At 34.5% G+C, this 20,990-nt stretch overlaps 1 protein-coding gene across 1 annotated transcript in view; it reads left to right on the forward strand.

The window, feature by feature from the left end:
- Window positions 1-20,990, forward strand: part of VPS13A (vacuolar protein sorting 13 homolog A) — a 277,384-nt gene that overhangs the window by 248,950 nt on the left and 7,444 nt on the right. Inside the window, exons 69-71 of the mRNA XM_040257403.1 lie at window positions 11,659-11,744; window positions 15,107-15,230; window positions 20,645-20,719. Of these exons, the coding sequence (XP_040113337.1) occupies window positions 11,659-11,744; window positions 15,107-15,230; window positions 20,645-20,719 (285 nt within the window). The remainder of the gene's footprint in view (window positions 1-11,658; window positions 11,745-15,106; window positions 15,231-20,644; window positions 20,720-20,990) is intronic.

A 20,990-nucleotide genomic window follows, 5' to 3' on the forward strand; every position in this document is an offset into this window, starting at 1 on the left:
TTATAATTAATTAGAACTTTAAAACTGAGAGTTTCCATCTAATAAAGTCTAGTAAGAAAGTGAGTTTGAAAGATTGACTATGTAATACCATACCTTTCCATATCCTTTAACTTTATTTATATTCTAAATTTCTGTGCAGTAATTGCTTATGTATATAAAAGGAGATGGAGGGTTCTTCTGTCTTCTTCCTGAAGGGAATAATCATTTATTCTCTATTTCCTTTGTGTCTACTTTACATTTGAATAGCATAATAAAAACTGACAGGAAGAAAAATTTATAAAAATCCTGAATTCGTGAATACCTATTACCATGGATAAATAATCTGCTTATAAGAACCTGTAAATGAAATTATTTAGTGTTCACATTGGTGTAGATATAACAAATGAAGTCCAGAATAATATTACTGACTTTGAATATTCCTTATTAAAAAGGAAGTTGAAATTTTCAGTTTGCTCCTATTTTTAAAATGATCAGAATTTTATAAATTTTACCTTCTAAAATTGTTCAAAACACATATATCATTGTGCAGTGTTGAGTGTTGACTTTAAGGTCACATTATGAAAATTTACAGATGGAGCCATGTTAGATCTGTGACTAGGACATCAAAGTTCAACATGAAATATGAGCTGCTGTATTTTATGTCCCAAAGTCATGTACACTATCAAATGATGACTGCTGTAATAGCTGCTGAAGTAGTTTGTCTGATTTAAATCCTATGGTAAAATTTTGTCATACTCTCCTGTAGTGATGGAGGAGGACCAGAAACAACCATCCCAACTGTTATTGATTACTTTTCTACTGTACCTTCAAGCCTCAGCTTTTTGTTTCCTTGCATATTAAGTTTATTATAAAAGTCCAAAATATTAAAGATCCTGTAGGGTCTAAACAAGATACACAGATTGTTCATTTAGGTCAAATAATAATTATGATGGATATGTAAAAAGAATGTTAGTTTTATTTATGATTCTATCCCTACACCTTTGAAATAAATGGAGATCAATTAAAATGTATAGGTCATTAATTTAATCTTTCAGTGGATGAATATTCAGATTTATGAAGTGCAGTGAGTACAAAGCATTCTATACGAAACATTACAGAAAGTCTTGAATCAAAGAAGAATGAAATACATTATTTTAAGTAACAGAGACCATGATGGGGGAGCTAATTAGAATCATTTATAATGGTCATATGTAGGCATTTATGACTTGATCTGTCTTAATGTGATAAACCATTTTTATGTCTATACTTATCTCTCAACCAGTATGATAAATTTAACACTTTATTTCATATCAACCAACATATAGGAATAGTGTACCTCCAAGTATCAGCTTTAAATATTTAATAATTTTGTAAAACTGGTTTTTAATGTAGCCCTCTTCATTGCATATACATACTCTATCAGTGAAATGGTAACAGATATCTACTAAATATGCATTTGCTATTTCCCTGAATCTTAGAGATCCTTATTTATTTGAGCATTTATAATATAGTCATTGTGTGTTTATCAGCAGATAATTAGGATAGTATATATAATTCTTAATTGGGAATGCTATGGTTTTCTACTATAAGTTATCATTTATGAATAACTTGTTACATATATTATGTATACAAAGATTTTTCTAATGTATTCAGTAGAACTTGGAGTTTCTTTGAATTAAAAGAATTTATAGAGACTCACACGCTTTCGAAAAAGGTAATTCCCTTTTGTGAATCACTTGATTTACATTGGTTCTCAATCTACAATTTCAGTATTTTATGGAAGATATGCAATTTTTAAAATTTAGATTATTTTCTTCATTGTTAAAGTAATATATGCTCAGTAAAGAAAAATAAGAATAGAAAAGAAAAAATTACCCTATCTCCCCACTATTTATTATAGTTTATTTCACTTTTAAATTTTATTTATTAATTATTATTCAAATATATAAATTTCTGTTATATATTTGTTTTATTGTAAATTTTTATAAACTGAATCACTTTTTTAAGAATTATTTTTAATTTCTAAAGATGAAAAAAGTGATTCATTTCATCCCCAATGTAGGAAACCTGCTCTTTGTTTCTACAATACATTATAGCCAGCAGAACTTTTCTATATTTTTATAGCTGATGTAGAAGATTTTTTTTGTTTATTAATAATCTCATAGATTGTTTTATATTTGTTGATTTTTTTTGAAGCTTTTTTTTGATTGAAAATATTTTTACCTTTTGACTATTCCTTTTAAAAAAATTTATCCCTTAAATAAATCTTCTTTGAAAATTCAGTTATGTGTTTTACATGTATGTATGATCCCTATGATTTTCATTGTGTATGAATATTGACAGCTGCGTTGTCCCATGGAGTTACTAATTTTCAACCATTTCAGACATTTGAAAATTTTTTCTATGTTGTCTTTGAATCTCTTCTATCTCTTAGAAAGATATCAGTTGCCATTATATAAGTTGTTGTAGAAGGGAGGCTGTTTTTGTTTGTTGTATATTTCTTTTCTTTCAGAGATTACAGATGTTTATAAGTAGCTACAAACACTGCCTTAATAGCAGTTGGAAGATAACTGCCTTCAGCTGATGTGGTCTTTCCCTTTACTTCGGGAGGAGAATTACAACTGATCTGGAAAAAGGGGCTTATCATAGGCAGTCAGATCACCAGAGTAGTGCTGAACACTCTTCCTGACTTCATCTGAAATTTTGAGTAAGTGGACAAGAACTAGGAGATAAAGGACCATTGGATCTTACTCTTCAGTTTTAACTCTTCCTCTCCAGAATCTTACTTCTGAATGGGATGAGAAAACAGAAGAGAGCCAAATTCTGTTCTCAAGGCAAAGTAAAATTAGCGTCTCAGTTAAGGCAGATCCCCTGAAAAGACAACCACCTGTCCATTTGGATACAGTCCTCATACTTCATTTGTTAGTTGATCAGAACTCTCTTGGAGAGTCTTTTGACACATCATTGTTGAAAGCTTATTCTTTTGAACATTTAGTAGTGAACCCCACTAACTTATTTTGGGCTAGTGGAGTAACTCACCCCACTTAGAACATTCCAGAATTACATAAAAATATTGTGTGAATAGGACTTTGAAATTATGTCTTTTTCTGGAGGTGATGGTTTCACTGAGGGGAGGTTCCAGTTTCCTCATTCCAGTGTACAATGAATTTTTAAATTATTTTTGAATCTAATAATTGAAATGAAGCTAATTTGATTACTAAATCATTTTCAAAAGTTTGTCATCATTTCATCCCATAAATTAAAAAAAAAAAACTCATCAGTAGCAATTTGTATTTGTGTGGGCTTGACAGTTTGCAAAGCTATTTAACATACATGATCATTCAGTCTTCACAAATTAGGAAAACAGCTCAGCTTGCTGAAGGGACATGTGCTAAATCACTCATCCTATAAATTTATAAATATATTAAGGAAGGATAAATATTATTAAAATAGGAAATGTAGAGCATTTAACTTTAAAAGAAATAGAAGTGTTATGCTTAAATAGGTTCAACTTGAGTCTTATTTTTGCTTACCAAGGATATGCAAATAAAGTTAAGTTTCTACAATAAGTCCTAGTTGAAAAAGTTGTTGCTGCTGCTGCTAAGTTGCTTCTGTTGTGTCCGATTCTGTGTGACTCCATAGACTGCAGCCCATCAGGCTACCCCGTCCCTTGGATTCTCCAGGCAAGAACACTGGAGTGGGTTGCCATTTCCTTCTCCAATGCATGAAAGTGAAAAGTGAAAGTGAAGTCGCTCAGTCATGTCTGATTCTTAGTGACCCCGTGGACAGCAGCCTACCAGGCTCCTCCATCCATGGGATTTTCCAGGCAAGAGTACTGGAGTGAATTGAAAAGGTGGTTACTCTTTATTTAGCTAAAGGTGCTAAATTGTAACCTGAAACTCAACCCATGATTTCTCTACTGATTATAAGAGTTCTACCTTACAGTGTCCCCTGGTTATTTTCGACAGCATATAATTCTCATCATAAATTGAGCTTCATAAAAGTTCATCCATATTTGTTTTTAGTGTGTGCTCTTAACAGTAATCTTGTTAAAAGACTTTAGCATAAATTATGAAAAGTCTTTTTTATTAGCCAAATATCCTATGAAAGAAAAGTTGTTCTCCTGCCAAATGAAATAATTGATCTTCATAGAAAATTAGATTGGAGGCTGATTTCATTCATCTAAAGACAACTTTTAATGTCACTCATGAAAGGAAGCACCACACATGGTTTTTTGTCAGTTGAGTCTTTAGTTGTAAATTCAGATGAAATTGATATCCTAGTTACTTCTGAGGATGATTCTGATGAACTGTAACCCAGTGAAAATTTACCACTGGAAAAAATCCTACAGGAAGCACTGTAGAAAATATGTATTCAGACATTTTGTGCACTTTGAATCTGAGTTAGTTGTTTCTTAGTCTTATTATTTTCCAAATAGATAATTATCCCTGGGTATTATTTGAAATTGAAGCATTGCAAGAGGCGTGACACAGCTTGTGGACTATCTGAGTCCATATTTCAATGAGCTGTTAAAATAGGATCCCACTTCATCTACTGGAATACATGTAGTTCTTCTATGTGAACACATTTTCACAGTAAAAATACTCGGAGGTGCAGTAATACAATATGGCTCAGTGCCTGGATGCTGGAACCATGTAAACCTGAGTTCAATACCAGCCTTTTGTTTTTACTAGCTTTATAATCTTTTATTTAGTCTGATCTTATATTCTAGACTATAAAATGGAGATCATTGTACTAACAGTACCTGGGTACATAATACCTTGATGGTGTTGCTAGGATTAAAAGTTAGGTTGTGTTTATGATTATTAGTACAGTGTCTAATAGGAACTCATTGTTATATTTTCATTATTCCAGATGAATAATAATTTTATGCTAGTTGTTGGTCATCATTATTCCTCATTTGTCTCCTCTTGGCCAAAATTATCATTAAATTTTGCCCTTTTTTTCTTTTAAGGTTAATAGAATAGTTAGAATGTTGTGACACTTTCCACACATTAATTGTATAGAAACAATAAAACCTCAGTAATTTGGACTGATCTGATTATTTTAATACTTTGAAAGAAATGTTACTATTTTCAAGTTTATATAGTGTCATGGGTCGGTAAATATTTATATAGTGTCATGAGTTAATAAATGTTGTTCAGTAGAGGTTCTGCTTTAAATGCATTAGAAAAACTTCTGTAACTATCTACTTACACTAAGCCACTTTGTCTGGCTCTACTTCTAGATTGCATTAGGTCTGTTGATTAATAGTCTTCTGTTGTCAGTGCACATAATCATGAGCTATTTCTGTCCTTTCTCCAGACTGTTTTAGTTGAACCAGTAGGTAACAATTCACATTTCTTAAGATAATACTTTCTTCTATTTGATTTTATGTCAAGTGTTGTGCTCAGCTGTGTAAGGTGTTAGCATGGTTTATACTTTGGCTGACAGTCAAAATACGTTGTTCGCATGGGAGGAGACAAAGATATGGTGGGGGGGTGAATTAAAGCCTAATCCTCTTCATATTTGATGATACAGTCAATGAGATTTAGTTAAAAAAAATTGCCTCACACAATAAGCTAAATATCTCTTCATTGCGTTTGTATCTATTCTATTATATATATATATATATATATATATATGTATGCATGTATGTATGTATGAAATCACTGAGCTTTCAGATAATGAATGTCTGCTATATTTGCCCATGAAGCTTAGTTGAATACCTTGTTCAGTACCTTAATTGAATACCTTAGTTGAATACACACAGGTACCTGAATACCTGGCTGTAGCCCTCATGTCTCTTACACTTGAAGTGAATTGATAAATTCTTTTTTATCCCTAAGTTTTATCATATTACTCTAAAGAAGTTATACTTACTGACTTTCTCAGTAGATGATGAATAAGTAGATGAACAAGTCATCTTGAACAAGTAGAAGACTTGTTCATCTACTTATTTACTTCTTAAATAATTGAGAAATGGCAGCATTTAGCATTTTAATATTATGTTTACTTCCCTGATTTTTGTCATTTTTAAAGTAAACTTAATTTTTTAGTACAATCTGTTCGTAAACCTTTCACTTTCCCCCCCATTATCTCCTAACCAAATTAGCCAATCTGTAAAACCATTTATTGGTTATCCAGTAGATTTTCTTGCTCAATAGCATTTTATCTTTTTTTCATCTAGATATATTTCATTTTCCGTTTACCACTCATGTGAAGTGAAAGTCGCTCAGTCATGTCTGACTCTTTGCGACCCCATGGACTATAAAGTCCATGGAATTCTCTAGGCCAGAATACTGGAGTGGGTAGCCTTTCCCTTCTCCAGAGGATCTTCCCAACCCAGGGATCGAACCCAGGTCTCCCACATTGCAGGTGAATTCTTTACCAGCTGAGCCACAAGGGAATCTCAAGAATACTGGAATGGGTAACCTATCTCTTCTCCAGCAGATCTTCTCGACCCAGGAATCCAACCGGGGTCTCCTGCATTGCAGGTGGATTCTTTACCAACTGAGCTATCTTAATATATGTATATATTATATAATATATGAGCTATATATATATATGTATAATATATGAGCTACCTTAATATATGTATCTTAATATATACCTCTATGAAACTCCTCTTCTTAAAAAGTCAGATAGTAATCAGATTTTGGTTTTGTTTTTTGCTTAACTGTATTCCTGTATTTACCTAATTTTCTTAAATATATTTATACTGAATATTATCACCTTGTATTTGGGATTTAAAGCCTTCCATGTTAATGAGTTGTTCATATCATCTGCCTTTTCTTCATATTTTGGTTTTTTCTTTCGGAAATGTTTTTGTTATAGAACTCTGCTACTTCATAGCATTTGGATGGTTTGAAAGTACTAGCTGTGTTTTCTATATTACTGTAGTTGTTAGGTATGTTCTTTTTCTGAAGTACTGGAACTTATCTGGCAGGAAATACGGATATTAGTAGAGAGTAACTGATACAACTGTCTATCCAGTTCCTACTTTTTGTGTGTTTCTAATGTATAATCAGTTTGGTTTGGATTTTTTTTTATATCTAATAAACTAAGGTCTACATACACATCTTTTCTATTGTAAAAGGAACCCTTAGCACTAACCATACATTTTAATTGTTACCTGTAGGCTCTGACAATTATATGCAACAAATGCAGTTTCCTTAGTGTTTCTGTTTATTTCGCTAAGAAAATATTTAAATGATGATGGATAATTCATATATTCTATTAATGAGTAAGGCAAAAAATGCTTTTCTTTTAACACGATAGCATATAGATGAAACAAACATGTCTAAAGTACCGGCAGTTGTACTTGAAACCTCAGACGACCTCATTGATATTTCTGCCCAACTTTGATCTTCGTGCAAATACTTCATGTGAGTCCTAGTCCTGGTATTGCTAATTCTTCATTTATTTCAAAGGATATCACAAATTATTTTAGGAAAAACATTCATACCTAACATCTATTTAGAGTAGAGTAAGATAGGGTATTAATATTATACTGTTGGAACCCTGTTAACCTAAAAAAAATTAAGCCAGTCTGAGCTGCTTTAGCAGCCTTCCATGGCAACAGCCAGCATCTAGAGATATTGAAGACATTTTTGAGGTCACAGAAACATGTGACATGGTGTAGTGAAAAGTGTTGAAATTAGAAATAAACCACTTTTTCTGAGCCCACTTTCATAACTTACATGTCTGAAGTACTGACCAAGTGACCCCAAGCAAGTCAGTTAACTGTAATCTTAACCTAATAACACAGGGTTGTCATGAGGATTAGATAAGAAGGACACTTAAATGACCCTTGGTTTCTTCATGTATACGAGGAAGAGATTAGTTTGGATGAAAAATAATATTCCTTCAGGTCTGAAATTCCAGATTTTCAAAATAATACAAATGATGTTTAGAAAAGTATAAATGTTCATATGTAGTGAGTTTATAGAGTCAAATAATTTTATCAGGAAGTTGTGACCAAAGGCATGACATTTGTAGATTCTCTACAGCATGATGAAAGATGATTAGCTATCACATTCTCTCCTATCCATCTATGAGATTTAGTTCCAAAATTGTCACTTCTGCTTATTAATCCTGTTGTTCTTCCATAGTTACATGTTTTAATGGAGACTGACCAGTAAAATTTTGCTGCATGTTGAGTTATCTTTGATGTTTATTCAAATACATTCAGATTCTACATGTTTCAGAGCAGTTTGTTTGACCACTCATGTTTCAAGTTTTGCATTTGAGATTTTTTATGAACTCCAAAAAGCATTGCGTGAATTACTTGTTATTAGCTTTCTTTTTGTCACATTTTATTGTGACTGTTGAAAGTGGTTTAATTATTTAAATGTACAGATCAGATTGGAACTGAAAAGTGAAAGGTGATGAAAAGAAATTAAGTTGAAATACCCAAACCTAACATTGAAATAAAAGTTGCTTAGAATTGAACCATTAGATTTTATTTGAAGATTGTAATCTATTAATGGGGTTTATAGACTCTTGGCTTCTATTAGTAGTGCTATTTTTGAGGAAATAAACATTTGTATTCTGTATTTTAAAACTTAGCCATATAGAACAAAAGAAAATAAATACTTGCAAGCTTTTTTTCTTCCAATACCATAAAACTGAAATGAAGGATGTAAAATTATAAATAAAAGTTTCCCTTGTACCTCCATCCCCATCATTATCCTTCCTAAGCCTAGAGAAAAATGCTGTGAACAGATTTGGTGTGTTACCACCAACCCTTACAGAAATTATTTGTTTTTATGCAAATGTATGTGTTTCTACTCCCCTCATTCATTCTCAGTAACTTAATTTCTTTTCAGATAGTATATCTTGCCCAATTTTCAGTATCAGTACACACTCATCTACATTTTATTACCCTTGTAAGCAGGTTGTTTCTTTTTCATGATTGTATAGTGTCCTGTTGTTTGCCTATACTGTAATTTATTTAAACAGTCTCCTGTTTTTGAACATTTAGGTTTTTTGCATTTAACACAACGTTACCATGAAGATTCCTATATATATTTCTTGGCATGGCTTTGCATAAGATAAATCATAGCAGTGGAATTTCTGACTCAAAGGATAACATTTATTTGACTTGAATTTTCTTGATTTTGAGTTAGGTTAAACATTTTCTCGTGTTTATTGTCAAATTTTGTGTTTTGTTGAATGACCTGGTCGTATCCTTACACATTTTCCTATAGACTGCCTCCTTTTTCTTCCATTGGTTTATTCATATTACTAGAATTCTGTATGTTATGATATTAGGTTTTATCACTGTATGAACAGGTATTTTCCTAATTTATCCTTTGATTTTTATTTTATTTCTGTTTGCTTACTGTTTTGCTATTCATTGGTGTTTAATTTCCACATACTTAACAGTTCTTATGGACTTTGTGTTTTACATTTAGACTTTTACTGTAAAATCATAAAAGTGTTATTTTATTCTAGTACTTTTGTAATTTCATTTTGTGTAGTTAAATTAGTGATACATGTGGAATTAATTTGGTGGAAAGAGAGAAACAGAGATCTAGCTTTAGCCAGCAAGTTGCTTGAAACATCATTTATTTGGAAATGCATGTTTTTGCCCAATAATTTGAAATATCTTGATTTAATAAATACCTATGTTTGGATATATAGGATTCTGTAAAATCCTGTTGCATTTTGGTCAGTTTCTGGAATCTGTATGCTTTCTATTGATAGGTCTGTATATAACTTCCACTAGCACCAGACTTTCATGCCTGCAACTTTATAAATTGTATTAATGTCAGCTAGGGTAGTTCTTATTCTCCTTTCATAGTTTATATTATCACTTATTTTCATATAAATCTTATTATAATTTTGTCAAATCACTTTTTCCCCATCTCAAAACAAATTAACAAATGCCATCTTGGAATCACATTAAGAGTTCATGTATAAAAATAGGATAGAAGAGTAAAATCTTTATTACAATGAATCTTTATATCCAAGAATAAGACATGGATTTTCATTTTCAAATTTTCTATTATTCTCCTTAATAGAGTGTTACAGCTTTTACCATATAAATTCTGCATATTATTTATTAAATTTAATGTATAAACATTTATCTTTTATTACCTTTGTAAACAGGTTTGTTTTCCTTCCATTTTTCAAATTGATTACTGTGTTTTAAAGTAAAATTAACTGGATTTTGTAGTCGGATTTTCCAGATACTGTTATCTGCAAGTAATTTCTACTCTTCGTCTCTAACATTTGATGCTTCTTTTTAAAATAATTTATAATTTCTTAAAATATGACCCACTTTACCACTAGTTTTGCAAATTTATTTGCATAATTTATGTTATTAATTTTTATGAATCTGTGGTTATGTCCCTTTTTCATTGTAACTCAAGGAATTGACGTTTAAATGGTCCTACTCACTACAGTAAATAGTAAAGTTACTCTTTTCCTCAATATTGTGATCTTTGAAGTTAGAAAATGCTTCCATGCAGTTACTTTGTGTGTTTTATCCAGCTTTTTTTTAAACTTCTTTAATAAAAATGTCTATTGTATCAGCCTTCTAAAGCAACCTTACTATGAAGTCACTTGTTAGCTTTCTTCTAAATTGCATAATTTTAGTTTTTTTATATAGCCTCATGGAATACAATTTTCTAGAATCTTTATATCCTCTTTTGGAATTTCTTCAAGAGATCTAACATTTTTGTCTAAATTCTCAAGGAATCTTAGTCACAGTTACATTGCTTGCCTTTAATAAATAATAGTCTAGCCTGATATACATTTTACATAGCCAGAGTAATTCCATTTTCAGAGCACATTATTTTGAGAATATTAAGTCTATTTTGTTTATGTAGTTAACTTCATATTTTGTGAGACAAAGAATTGTTGATCACGTCATGTACAGATAATGTTTCAGCAGTCTTAAAAGAGAAAGTCTAGTCCGTGGACTGGTTCTGGGGTTTCCTGTCTTTCCAGAAATAATTTCCTTCCTAATTTTGAATGAATTGTGAGATTGGCAAAGAAAAGCATGTTTGTAAGGCAGATATGACAATTATAGGGAAGAGGCAAAGTGGGAGCTAATAGTAGTTTATATGATGCATATGTTTAAATATGTATTAGTGTTTACATGTGTTTTTGTACAGATATGATCAAATACTAATCTGTTTTCCAAGACAGAATTAATGTGATTGTTTAATACTAACTTCAATAGGTTTCACTTCAGTTCAGTTCAGTCGCTCAGTCATGTCCGACTCTGCGACCCCATGAACCACAGCACGCCAGGCCTCCCTGTCCATCACCAACTCCCGGAGTTCACTCAGACTCACGTCCATTGAGTCAGTGATGCCATCCAACCATCTCATCCTCTGTCGTCCCCTTCTCTTCCTGCCCCTAATCCCTCCCAGCATCAGGGTCTTTTCACTTAAACTTTGTAAATTAACAATATCTTCTAAAACTAGCACTAAACGCCAGTATAGCTACAGTTGAGTAATCTTGAATAAAGCAGTACAAAAGGTGCTTTTTAAGAAGGAGCAGCAGTGATTTTGTGAATATTCAACTTTCTGACAATATGTTTACTGTGTAAGTGTGTTAATAAGTTTGCCTCTTTGAGAAGGGTTTTTAGAGGATCAGTAAAGCATTATTTGTATTAGAATAGGATATTATCAACTTTCTCATTCTCTCACCTTTCTTTTTTAGGTCATGGAAAACGGAAGATTTGCAAAATACAAATATTTTACCCATGTCATGATCAATAAGACAGACATGTTAATGATTACCAAAAGGTAACCTCCTTTCTCTAGTATAATTTGATAACAGGTTAACTGACAATCACTCATGAAGTGAAGCAATTGTTATTCACATCTTACTCCACATATTTAACACTGATTCATAGTAACTATGGGGCTTCCCTGGTGGCTCAGTTAAAAAATCTGCCTGTAATGCGGGAGACGTGGTTTCAATCCCTGGATCAGGAAAATCACCTGGAGAAGGGAATGGCAACCCACTCCATTACTCTTGCCTGGAGAATCTCATGGACAGAAGAGCCTGGTGAGCTACAGTCCATAGAGTCACAAAGAGACGCAACTAACATCTCACTTCATAGTAACTGTGATTCTCTTGCTTTGCAAGCCTTGTGCCTAAAACTGTACATGCATACAAATAAATGCATAACCATGCACAAGCATGACTTTAAGTACTTTTATTTGTTTCAACCAATTAAGTGGATACAGAAATTCCCCATAAAACTATGCTCTAAAGGGTGGGTAATACCATTCCTTTCACCTCTCTGAAAAAGTGTACAATTTCAGGTTACCCCAGAAGTCAGTAATCTTCTGGTGGTATCTGATCATTAGAATATATAGAGAGACTCACTCACATAGATGGGTGTACCATTGGAGACAGATTAGTTTTTACAGCCAGATCTTCACATTGGCCTGTAGACAGTAGAGGGAAAAATAAAAATATACAGTGGCATAGCCTTGGAACAACAAGTGTTCACAGGAGTTATTGTTGATATTATGAAACCTGGGGAAAGAATAAGCAAGTGCAGTTTTAAGATGGATTTCTGGATGGTAGGGAGTGAAAATGTAGCTGAGGAGGAGAAATACAACTAAATAGAAAGGAGTGGCCTACTGATTGATGTGGGTTTGTTCACTGCCAAAAGGGTGAATTTATATAAGCATCTTGTTGGTTCAAGTTGATTATTGAACTTAGCAATCATTTTTAATGTTTTTAATCCTAATAATTTCTGAGCCCCAAATTTATAACACTATCTTAATTTTCTTGTTTAAAGAATAACATAAAGTAGAAAACTCACAGTATTTAGAAGGTATAGATGTGAAAGCCAATATTCTTTCCATCTCAATACTAGTCCCTCTTTTTCTAAAGGCAACTTGCATTTGTTTGTTTTGTGTCCTTGAAATATTCTGCAAGGGCAAGCAAAAATCTGCCTCTAAAAGCGTATGTCTGCCTGTATAAGCATGTTGTGGCTGTTGTTCAGTTGCTAAGCAATGTTTGATTCTTTGTGACCCCATGGACTACAGCACGCCAGGCTCCTCTGTCCTTCATTCTTTCCCGGAGTTTGCCCAAATTCATGTCCATTGAGTTGATGATGCTATCTAACCATCTCATCCCCTGCCACCTCCTTTTCCTTGTGCCTTCAGTCTTTCCCAGCATCAGAATCTTTTCCAGTGAGTCAGCTCTTTGCATCAGCCAAAAGTTTGGAACTTTAGTTTCAGCATCAATCCTTCTAGTGAATGTTCAGGGTTGATTTCCGTTAGGATTGACTGGTTTGATCTCCTTGCTGTCCAAGGGACTCTCAAAAGTCTTCTCCAGCACCACAGTCTGAAAGCATCAAGTTTTCGGCACTCAGCCTTTTTTATGGTCCAACTCTCAAATCTGTCCATGACCATAGATTTGACTGTATTGACTTTTGTTGGCACAGTGACGTCTCTGCTTTTTAATATGCTGTCTAGGTTAGTCATACTTTTCATTCCAAGGAACAAGCATCTTTTAATTTCTGCAGTCACCATCTGAGTGATTCTGGAGCCCCTCAAAATAACATCTGCCACTGCTTCCACTATTTCCCCTTTTATTTGCCATGAAGTGATGGGACCGTATGCCCTTATCTTAGTTTTTTGTATAAGCATACACATACATATCTTAATATAAATGGGAATCTCTTCTACCACCATTCTGTACCTTAATTCTTTACTTAAGGCCTGTGTCTTAAAGAGTATTCCATGTCAGCATATGGGGATCTTTCTTAATTTGAAATTAACTGCCTAGTATTCATTTAGAAATATGTACTCTGATGTACACCTAAGTTGTTTCTGAACTTTTGTATTTAAAGACCAGTGCTTCAGTCATTTTTGTTCATAGCAGCATTCAGTCATGTTTTTTTTAACCCTTCTCCCCATTGACTAAGGGAAGGGTGACTCATCAGAGCTAAACAAGAGTCATTTGCTAAGTTTATTATTTCCACATCTTGCAACATTTTAGAAATAACTTTCTTCTCAACATAGTGGACCTCTTTAAATGTCGTCATATAAACCTTGACAGTAAGTGTAATGAGTTAGTTTATTGAAAAATGATATTTATATTTAGGGTGTACTTTCTTTCCAAGTTTTGCACTTGAAGATAAAGGATCTTTGAATCAGGAGAGGAAATACTAAGTATCTGCAATAAAATTAGCTTAGCTTTGGTTTTTCACATGGTTGTAGATATTCTGGAAGACCAGTGGGTCTATTCCAACAGTCTCTATATTCCGATTGGTGAAAGAAGGGATCAGAGACAGAAGATGGAGATGAAAGAAAGAAATCTTGATTAGCTGTCTTTTTTTCCCCCCATTCTAGCCATGTATCAACTGTTTCTTTAATTCAGTCCCTTAACTTAAAGTATATGCCACTTAGAGAAACCTGATTTTACCTACAATTGATGTTTCAACCAGAAAGACGACTTGGGGAAGAAAGGCCTTTGAAGGAAGAATTAAATAAAATTATTATAAACAGAGTTATTTGCATCTCTTGATTTCTTTCCTCAAAATAATTGTGGGAGAACAAGAATTACTTTTAAAAATGTCTTTATGATAAAGTTTGGTAAATATATTTTATGGAGCATTAGCAACAAAAGCATTTTTTCCTAAAGCAGTAATTCCATGGAAGTTCTACAGAATATTGCTTGGTAACTGTTTCTGTTAACTTTTTCCTATTTCTTAATAAATTTCTGATATATTTCACTTTATAAGTACTTTATTTTTTCTAATATAAGTATGTCATGCTATACATTCCCTACTAAACATTGCTATAGATTTCATGTTTTCATTCTCATTTAGTTCAGTTATTTTCTAATTTCCTTTGAGATTCTTTGACCCATTTTTTTTTTTTTTAAGAAGTATTCTGTTATGTAAACATTTGGAAGTATCCTTATTTCTGTTACTTGTTTTCTGGTTTAATTTCATTAAACATACTGAGAACATGTTTTATTTCAGTTCCCTTAAATTCATTATAGTCTTTTATGACCTCGAATGTGGTGTCTCTTAGAGAATGTTCTACATGCCCTTTCAAAAAAGGTGTATACTGCTTTATTATATTATTGGATGTAAATCCTTCAGTTTTTAAAGTGGATTCTTTTTTCTCTTTTTGAGTGGTGTATTGTTTGTAACAAAAGGAACATTTGGACAGCTTACTTGTGAGTGGCAGTATAGTTTTGATGAGTTTACCAAAGAGCCATTCATTGTTCATGAGAGAAGACTGCGCATCGAAGCAAAGGTATGTTGAATAGAATTTTTTTAACACTTGGTGCTGAAAACAACACATTAAAATAGTCTTGAACTCTGTAATGTTTCTACCTCTTTTATAGATGTGGCTTTATCTTCGTATGTTTTTTTGTTGCACCTGCTGTCTTACTCAGGCTTAAAGAAACTTAGGCCAAGAAGAAATGCACTTTTGTTCTCTCACATTGACAACATTTGTGGGCCCTCATTTCATACTCAATAACAGAACTGTACCTTCCTCGTTGCTGTCTAAGACACTGAAGTGAGATATTTGTATACCTCAGAATCCCTGGCAGTTGCCTACAGAATGTTTTTCCCTGAAATCCTCACTAAGGGACACTTGAGAAGTTTTCACTCTAACAGCCTGTTGTCAATAGTTCTTTTATCTTTTTATAGATATTACCTTCCTAATTCAATTGTAATCTTCTTGAATGCAGAGACCATTTCTCTGATTTGTAGCAGCTAGTGCAGTACCTGGTACTTGAATGTTGATATAAAATACAGAAAATTGCTAGTCATTTGGTAAATCATCAAGAGTCTCAATATCCATTGTAAGTTGTATTGACTACTCTCAGTACTATAGGTGATACAAAGAAATGTAAGATGATATATTTGACCCCAAGGTATTTACTAGATACCTATGTGGAGAAGGAAATGGTAACCCACTCCAGTATTCTTGCCTGGAGAATCCCATGGACGGAGAAGCCTGGTAGGTACTGTCCGTGGGGTCGCAAAGAGTCGGACACGACTGAGCGACTTTTCTTTCTTTCTTTCTTTCTTTATGTGGAGGGCCACTTTGGGAGTGGCTATATTAATCCAGAAATACGTGATTCAGGCCAAGTTAGTTTTGTTCATTGTTGTTTTTGTTTGGTTTGGTTTTAGGGTTTTAATTAGTTCATATAACTGAGAAGTCAAAGTCTATATCTTGTGGCTTAATTATGCTCTAATGACATCATTAGTATTTATTCTCTCCCCTTCCTCTCCTCTTTCATTCTGTCCATCATTCCCACCCCCATCTCTAGGTTCTACTTTCTTCAGTGTGGGCTTCATTCTCAAGCAGTCTATCCTTTGGTAACACTGTGACCAGAAGTTCCAGGCTCATATCCTACTAGCTCAGCACAGTGAAAGCTTCTCAGTGGTCCTGGGCCACCTTTGATCACTTGCTTATTCCTAAACCAATCACATTAGCCAGTTGGCCAGGGGAGGGTCATGGGATCAGTATGGTGCTACCAAGAAGGAAGGGTCAGCTCTATATGAAGTTCTAGCAGTAAGACATGGTGAGAAGTAGTTACCCAGAGGTGATTCAAGAAATTGTTACTGGAAGAAGGGGCATTGGACACAGTCAGAAACAACAGATTTCTTCTAGGCTAGCATACAGAACAGAACTGTGCCTAGGTCCTATGCTTAACTAGTGAAGACCATTAGTTCAGTCTTACCATTCATTTCAAAGACATGGGGCAGCTCTTAAGTAGACTGGATGTTAGTTTTTTAGCATCTTAGTTCATTTTACCCAGTGAGAATTTCTCTGATTCACTCAGAAGACGAAAGACCCTGTGGCCACTTAGGAAATAATGAGTAGCCCCAGGTCAGTAGGTGCCCAATATGCTACTGGAGATCAGTGGAGAACTAATTCCAGAAAGAATGAAGAGATGGAGCTAAAGCAAAAACAACACCCAGTTATGGATGTGACTGGTGATGGAAGTAAAGTCTCCTAATGCTGTAAAGAGCAGTATTGCATAGGAGCCTGGAATGTCAGGTCCATGAATCAAGGCAAATTGGAAGTGGTCAAATATGAGATGGCAAGGGTGAACATCAACATTTTAGGAATCAGCAAACTGAAATGGACTGGAATGGGTGAGTTTAACTTAGATGGCCATTATATCTACTACTGTGGGCAAGAATCCCTAAGGAGAAATGAAGTAGTCCTCAGAGTTAACAGAAGAGTTTGAAATGCAGTACGTGGATGCAGTCTCAAAAATGACAGAGTGATCTCTGTTTGTTTCCAAGACAAACCAATCAATATCACAGTAATCCAAGTCTATGCCCCAACCAGTAATGCTGAAGAAGCTGAACAGTTCTATGAAGACCTACAAGATCATCTAGAACTAACACCGCAAAAAGATGTCCTTTTCATTATAGGGGACTGGAATGCAAAAGTAGGAAGTAAAGAAACACCTGGAGTAACAGGCAAATTAGGCCTTGGAGTACAGAATGAAGCAGGGCTAAGGCCAATAGAGTTCTGCCAAGACAACGCACTGGTCATAGCAAACATCCTCTTCCAACAACACAAGAGAAGACTCTACACATGGACATCACCAGATGGTCAATACTGAAATCAGATTGATTATATTCTTTGCAGCCAAAGATGGAGAGGCTCTATATAGTCAGCAAAAACAAGACCAGGAGCTGACTGAAGCTCAGATCATGAACTCCTTACTGCCAAATTCAGACTTAAATTGACGGAACTGGGAAAATCACTAGACCATTCAGGTATGACCTAAATCAAACCCCTTATGACTATACAGTGGAAGTGACAGATAGATTCAAGGGATTAGACCTGATGGACAGAGTGCCTGAAGAACTATGGACAGAAGTTTGTGACATTGTACAGGAGGCAGTGATCAAGACCATCCCCAAGAAAAGGAAATGCAAAAAGGCAAAATGGTTGTCTGAGGAGGCCTTACATACAGCTAGGAAAAGAAGAGAAGCTAAAGGCAAAGAAAAAAAGGAAAGATATACCCATTTGAATGCAGAGTTCCAAAGAATAGCAAGAAGAGATAAGAAAGCCTTCCTCAGTGATCAGTGCAAAGAAATAGAGGAAAACAGTAGAATGGGAAAGACTAGAGATAAGAAAATTAGAGATACCAAGGGAACATTTCATGCAAAGATGGGCTCAATAAAGGACAGAAATGATATATGGACCTGACAGAAGCAGAAGATATTAAGAAGAGGTGGAAGAATACACAGAAGAACTGTACAAAAAAGATCTTCATGACTCAGATAATCATGATGGTGTGATCACTCACCTAGAGCCAGACATCCTGGAATGTGAAGTCAAGTGGGCCTTAGAAAGCATCACTATGAACAAAGCTAGTGGAGGTGATGGAATTCCAGTTGAGCTATTTCAAATCCTAAATGATGATGTTGTGAAAGTGCTGCACTCAATATGCCAGCAAATTTGGAAAACTCAGCAGAGGCCACAGGACTGGAAAAGGTCAGTTTTCATTCCAATCCCAAAGAAAGGCAATGCCAAACAATGTTCAAACTACTGCACAACTGCACTCATCTCACACGCTAGCAAAGTAATGCTCAAAATTCTCCAGGCCAGGCTTCAACAGTACGTGAACCATGAACTTCCAGATGTTCTAGCTGGTTTTAGAAAAGGCAGAGCAACCAGAGATCAAATTTCCAACACCCATTGGATTATCAAAAAAGCAAGAGAGTTCCAGAAAAACATGTATTTCTGCTTTATTGACTATGCCAAAGCCTTTGACTGTGTGGATCACAACAAACTGTGGAAAATTCTGAAAGAGATGGGGATACCAGACAACCTGACCTGCTTCCTGAGAAATCTATATGCAGGTCAAGAAGCATCAGGTAGGACTGGACATGGTGCAACAGACTGGTTCCAAATCGAGAAAGCAGTAATCGAGGCTGTATATTGTCACCCTGCTTATTTAACTTATATGCAGAATATATCATGAGAAATGCTGGACTGGATGAAGCACAAGCTGGAATCAAGATTGCTGGGAGAAATATCAATAACCTTAGGTATGCAGATGACCACCCTTATGGCAGAAAGCGAAGAAGAGCTAAAGAGACTTGATGAAAGTGAAAAAGTTGGTTAAAACTCAACATTCAGAAAACTAAGACCATGGCATCTGGTCCCATCACTTCATGGCAAATAGATGGGGAAACAGTGGAAACAGTGACAGAATTTACTTTTGGGGCTCCAAAATCACTGCAGATGGTGATTGCAGCCATGAAATTAAAAGATGCATGCTCGTTGGAAGAAAAGTTGTGACCAACCTAGACAGCATATTAAAAAGCAGAGACATTAGTTTGTCAACAAAGATCCATTTGGTCAAAGCTATGGTTTTTCCAGTAGTCATGTATGGATATGAGAGTTAGGCTGTAAAGAAAGCTGAGCGCCGAAGAATTGATGCTTTTGAACAGTGGTGTTGGAGAAGACTCTTGAGAGTCCCTTGGACTGCAAGGAGATCCATCCAGTCCATCCTGAAGGAAATCAGTCCTGAATATTCATTGGAAGGACTGATGTTGAAGCTGAAACTCCAATACTTTGGCCACCTGATGCGAAGAACTAACTCATTTGAAAAGACCCTGATGCTGGGAAAGATTGAAGGCAGAAGGAGAAGGAGATGCGGCAGGGTGAGATGGTTGCGAGGCATCACCGACTCAATGGACATGAGTTTGAGTAAACTCCAGAGTTGGTGATGGACAGGGAGACCTGGCATGCTGAAGTCCATGGGGTTGCAAAGAGTCAGACACGACTGAGCGACTCACCTGAGTGGCTGTTAGGATCTGCTTTAGCCCATATTGCGTTTTTCGGCTTTTTTTGTTTTATCTACAAGGATAAACTTATCTCCATGATTTCTTCCTCTTCCACTAATATCAGCAATCATCCTTTTTTTTTTTTAATAGAAGAATCTGATTTCTTCTGAAGTCTATATGCCTGTTTAGTCTAATTACTTATAGAAATTGTTAGACTAGTAATATGCTGCTTCTTCTATGTCCTTACCCATGGTTAATAGTAGTCACCACCCCTCTCTCTTTTTAATAATCCCATTCTTTCTATTTGTCCCTCTAAAACTTAACATCCACCACCATCCAACAGTTCTTCTCCGACAAGTACTGAACAGAATACTGAAAGAGTCAAAAAAAAATTGGAGGACAGTCACATAACACCGACTGTGATTTCTTTGATTCTGAAGCTACATTTTTATTGCATTCTTTAAATAAAAGGAATTGCATTGGTTTAAAATGTCAAAAGTTACAGAAACACAAACACACATGCACATAATTATACACCACGTGTATATGTATTCACACACATGTGTACATTATTTTTCAGCTGATTATCAGGAGTCCATCGCCAGAAATCAAGAACTATCTGAGAGAGGGAAAACAGTGGCACTGCTTCTAGACGTATCTCCTTCCTATCCTCTGTGCCAGCCTTTTATGACTTTATAAAGCAATTGAAATCTCACCTAAAATTTTTTGTCTTAGATTTTGTGATAATTGATGGGTTAGAATTTAGTCTTTTTTTGTTTGTTTGTATTTGATTCTTCTTGATTTCTCATTCTTGGCTTTTTTTTTTTAATGGCATGTCTTTATTTGTATTTCTGCAACTAGATTTCCATTTTAATGAAGTACTTACTCTGTTTATAGGAACGGGTGAAGTCTGTATTCCATGCCAAAGAGTTTGGAAAAATAGTTAACTTCAGAACCCCAGAGGATGCAAGGGTAAATATAGTCAATCTTTTACTTAAACACATAGCAGCTTCTCATTTCAAAGCCGTGTAAGTTGTATTGATATTAGTCTTTAAGGCAGATAAGTTGTGTTATTTTTTAATTTTATGTTGTGTTTTAATGATTTTAATATATGTAACTATGTAATATTTCCCCCAAATTATTTTTTTCATTAGATTGAATTCACAAACCTACTTGTTTTTGAAATCAAATTGCTCTCTTATTTTAAATCCTAACTGTAATACTTTGCCAAAAAAAAAGAAGC

The sequence above is a fragment of the Oryx dammah genome, unplaced genomic scaffold (assembly GCF_014754425.2).
Source record: "Oryx dammah isolate SB20612 unplaced genomic scaffold, SCBI_Odam_1.1 HiC_scaffold_1, whole genome shotgun sequence".
NCBI classification, from domain to species: Eukaryota; Metazoa; Chordata; class Mammalia; order Artiodactyla; family Bovidae; genus Oryx; species Oryx dammah.